The sequence below is a fragment of the Saccostrea cucullata genome, unplaced genomic scaffold (assembly GCF_032062105.1).
Source record: "Saccostrea cucullata isolate Sc308-1 unplaced genomic scaffold, CSIRO_AGI_Scuc_v1 ctg2471, whole genome shotgun sequence".
In the NCBI taxonomy this organism is placed as follows: Eukaryota; Metazoa; Mollusca; class Bivalvia; order Ostreida; family Ostreidae; genus Saccostrea; species Saccostrea cuccullata.
In genome coordinates this window covers 28,003-32,237 of record NW_026936025.1, presented here as the reverse complement: position 1 = coordinate 32,237, position 4,235 = coordinate 28,003, and the positions used below count along the sequence as shown (strand labels likewise).

General features: G+C 39.6%; 1 protein-coding gene across 1 annotated transcript; it reads right to left on the bottom strand.

The window, feature by feature from the left end:
* Window positions 1-1,875: 1,875 nt before the first annotated feature.
* Window positions 1,876-3,083, bottom strand: LOC134244621 (uncharacterized). Its single transcript, XM_062726883.1, has 3 exons — window positions 3,054-3,083; window positions 2,374-2,553; window positions 1,876-2,178 (listed from the first exon to the last, which is right to left on the bottom strand). The coding sequence occupies exons 1-3, from the start codon at window positions 3,081-3,083 to the stop codon at window positions 1,876-1,878; spliced, it is 513 nt and encodes a 170-aa protein (XP_062582867.1).
* Between the last annotated feature and the right edge of the window lie 1,152 nt (window positions 3,084-4,235).

Sequence of the window (4,235 nt, the reverse complement as noted above, 5' to 3'; positions counted from 1 at the left end):
ATATTTACATGGTCATAAAAAGCCGACCTCCAAACGTCTTCATTTACAACTGCCCAATCGAAGAACATCACTTTGCGCACCTTACGGAAATTTTCTTCAAAGGCCCTTGCCATAGAAAAAAGCAAATTGCGTCGACATGCATCTTATATTGTTGGCATATTAAATGAGACCAAATGCTGTATCAGAATGCTTTGTAATGTACACTGACATGAAAATATCAAATGCTTCAGACCATTGGTGAATTGATACAAATTGTTTGTGTTTTGCATTTGTTGAAATTTTGAAACGTTTTAACTTTAACAAAATTTCGTCTTCCTGATTTTCGTTAAAGCTAGGGACCAGATTTGGTAACTCAATATAATTGTCCTTCCAAATGTCTTTCTTTAATTTTTGTTCCACATTAAAACCAAATGGAAAGAAATTTTTTAACACGTATAAAGCATTGCTTAAAATTTTACTCATTGTAACCAAGACAGATGAGGCTCCGTTTACAGATGAAGGCTAAGAAGTGCTTGGCTCATCAAATGCCATTGTGTGCCTTATTTTGGCCCTGTGTCACTTGTCCGTCTGTGGATAGATTCCCCTCAACTGAGTGGTTAGGGATAAAAGAGTTGTGACCTGGCTTCTGCTTAGATTGGAGATTAATGCCGTAGCAATTTCGTCAGCAGTTGAGATTTTTTTGGCCTCTACAGCAGTATGTGCTTTGGCTTTGCTGACATTCCTCGCCCTTCTTCCAGGAGCATCTAATTGACACTTTGGTTGAACTTTTCTTTTCTTCTTCTAGAATACTATGTATTTCAAGAAATAAATAACATTTGTATTAGTAAAGAAACCAAAACTGTAACTGATAATGCTAAAAAGGAAATTTATACCAAGGAATGAGGAATACTGTAATATAATATTCATAAGTGAAAAATTGACTATAATTATGTCGTCCCGAACGAAGTCGGGGACGATATATTGCGATTGTACGCATGTTTTTGTTATACAAGCTGTTCCTCGGAGATGGCTGGAACAATATTCCTGAAACTTTCCTCAAAGGAGGATCACTGGTTGTAGTTGTGTTGTGTGGTCATTCAGTTTCATAATGGCTACCGTTGCCATGGAAACCTGCAAAAAGCAACGAATTTTGTCCGCGAGTGTTCTCTCTGGTCCCTTGAACATTCGTCATGAAATTTTATTGAGGTAATGATTAGTATCTGTAATTGTGCTCAGTGGATTTTAAAATTGGAAAGTGAAAAAAAATTCTCTGATTTTTAAATCAAAGTACTAAAAGGACTGATACGAGTTGATGGTTTTCCAAACTTAGCTATAATGGGTATTGTTTTAGTGATGTAAAAAAAAAAATGAAGATCTTATCCAGTTCAGGACGACATAAGCTATTACGTGCAATAACAGACTTTCTAGTTATATTATGTGTTTGCTTATTCAACTTCATAATGCAGCAACAAATAATTTTGAAATTTTCGTCAAAATGATTAAGTACCAACGTATTAATAAACAGAAGCAGAGTACATATTATAAATGATGTACAACCAATGCCAAAACATCGCAATAACAAGGATGCATAATATTGCACAGCCAATGCAAAATATAACAAAAACAAAGATGCATATTGAGGCTCAACGACGCCAAAGCATCACAATAAAACAAAGTGCAATATGGTGCACGGTGATGCCACAGCATCACAATAAAACAAAGTGCATAATGATGCACAACGATACCTAAGCAAAAGCAAGGTTGCGGTGGGGTCCCCTGGCCGACAACGACTGCTATTCTCTGGGGTCAACGCTTACAGTTGGGCTTGTGTACAGTCGGCTGTGGGTTCACCTCGGATGTCGGATTAACGTTTTCTTTGTTGGCTTTCCTTGGCCGTCAAAGACATTCGTTGATTCTGGACACAACACGGTCTCTCCAGACGGCAGCATCTTTTACCTCTGGGTAGAAATGTTCAACATAAGTTTCGATGGCCCTTTTCTTTCTCCCGTCTAGCTCCTCTTTTCCCTTCCATCCACCACCAAACCAATTGTAATAAGATTTCTGTCCAGTGGAGAACATCTTATTCTCAATGGCCGGGTTGTCGGTTTCTCGCTGTAGGGTAGTCAAGATCGGTTCTTCCATCCGTAGATCTTTGGGGATCCTGCTCAAGTCTTCGTCTGGGAGTTCCCTTGCCTGGAGCTGTTCAGGAGATTCCTCGCGTTCTTAGCTTTCGTCTTTGATGAGGGACTCAAGTCGGATGATACGCCTGTTGGCAGCGTCCAGCTTAGTGTCTGCCGTAAAATGTTGACAGTCGTCTGAAGCCCTTTCATTTGAGCGGAAATCGTGCTCATGAAGTTGGTCTTATCACTTATTACATGTAATGGTAGAACTGACAAAATTGGGGTTGACGCTGCTGATGGTGATGCAAATGTTCAGATTGCGATAGAGAGGCCTGCAGTTGATGGAGTAGTTTGACGAGGAATCCGTGCTGCTGGCATGACGGGAACTTCTCTCCATAGGGGTAGATGCTTGCGGCTCACGACGCCTCGTGATGGGAATGTCTGTTGCATTATCCTGTAAATATTTAAAATATATAATCAAATATCACTGACACTTATATTTACAGTATTTTTATTACCTGTGATTTCAATATAATAGTTACTGTACGTTTCCTCTAAACGTCAGTATTGCATAACTTGATATACTTTTACCAGAAATATACAGTATCGTTTGATTGTATACTGTTTAACGTCCTTCTTCAAATTATTTCACTGATATGGAGACGTCACCATTGCCGGTGAAGGTCTGCAAATTTAGGCCTATGCTCGGCACTTACGACCTTTGAGCAGGGAGGGATATTTATCGTGCCACACCTGCTGTGACACGGGGCCTCGGTTTATACGGTCTCATCCGAAGGACCGCCCCATTTAATCGCCTTTTACGATTCGCATGGGGGTACTGAGGACCTATTTTAACCCGGATCCCCACGGGGCTCTACAGTATCGAAATTAGAGTTGTTATTATTACCGGCCGCACGTTCTTTTCATCGGTCACTCCATGTGTTCCTTGTTTACAAACGGTGGCAGGACAATTTGTTCATACATTTTTTCGGTAAAAACCGGAAGTAAAAGTATTTTATCTTTATATACGTCACAAGTCACATGGTGTGGAGGACCCTTAAGTCGCCGGGCGTTTCTGCGGAGTTATAACAATTTGAATAAAAATATTTAACATTCATGTAATAGAATATTAAGAAAGATTTTTTAAATGTTAAACAAAAACGCACAATAATCATAAAATTAAAATTTTAAAAATAATGGGTTAAATGTTTCATCCAATTCTGCTTGACAAACTCCGACGTAACTGAAGTGCGGAGAAATAAGCACACATGTTGGGGATGGTCTAAAGCAAGGGCCGCGTTATATATATGTCTAAACACGTTCTCTCCTTCAACAGGATTTGTGTCGCCCGCGTGGCGCAGTGGTTAGAGCGTCTGCTCTAGAGTCGCGAAGTAAGGAGTCAATCCTTACGTCGCGGGTTCGAATCCCACTGTGGGACGTGGAGACCGGTCCTTCGGATGAGACCGTATAAACCGAGGCCCCGTGTCGCAGTAGGTGCTGGCACGAAAAAGATCCCTCACTGCTCAAAGGCCCTGAGTGTCGAGCATAGGACAAAATTTGTAGCCCTCCACCGGCAAGTGGTGGCGTCTCCATATGAGTGAAAAATTCTCGAGAGGGACGTTAAACAACAAACAATCAATCAACAGGATTTGTTGTATATATACGAGGGTTGTCCCATAAAATCGTGGACAAAGCGTTTTTCTCGAAAAGTAATGGGCGCACTAAGCTGAAATTTTCAGTAAATGTTCATTCATCATATTTGAGTGAATCATAATGTTTTTGATAATATATATTCAAAAATAAAGATTTTATTCTGCTTGAATGTGCACAAGGTACGGTCCTACGGCGCACGGTAAAAATAGCAAGGTTATATTAGAGAAGACATAAAAATTAATTCGTAATAAAAGTTTTCAATACATAAGATTAGGATAAAAATTATCCTAATTCCATTCCTTAATCAATTCTGTCGTCTTTTTAAAAAATTCAAGGCATTTGGTTAATTTTTTGCAGTTTCCCGAGCATTTGAAATGGGAAAGTAATAAACACAATACACGAAAAATGGCGACTTTTTATGACGTTACGGCGCACCGGAGAGCAGTTCAGATAGATAAGGATGTTGTAATGACGCCTTAAGAG

What these genes read in the sequence shown, in the direction of transcription:
- LOC134244621 (XM_062726883.1), bottom strand. Translation starts at nt 3,083, where the DNA reads ATGTATGAACAAATTGTCCTGCCACCGTTT. An exon ending in AAATTGTCCTGCCACCGTTT is followed by an intron (nt 2,554 to 3,053) that starts GTAAACAAGGAA and finishes AAATATTTACAG; the next exon opens with GATAATGCAACAGACATTCC. An exon ending in GCAGCGTCAACCCCAATTTT is followed by an intron (nt 2,179 to 2,373) that starts GTCAGTTCTACC and finishes TCTCCTGAACAG; the next exon opens with CTCCAGGCAAGGGAACTCCC.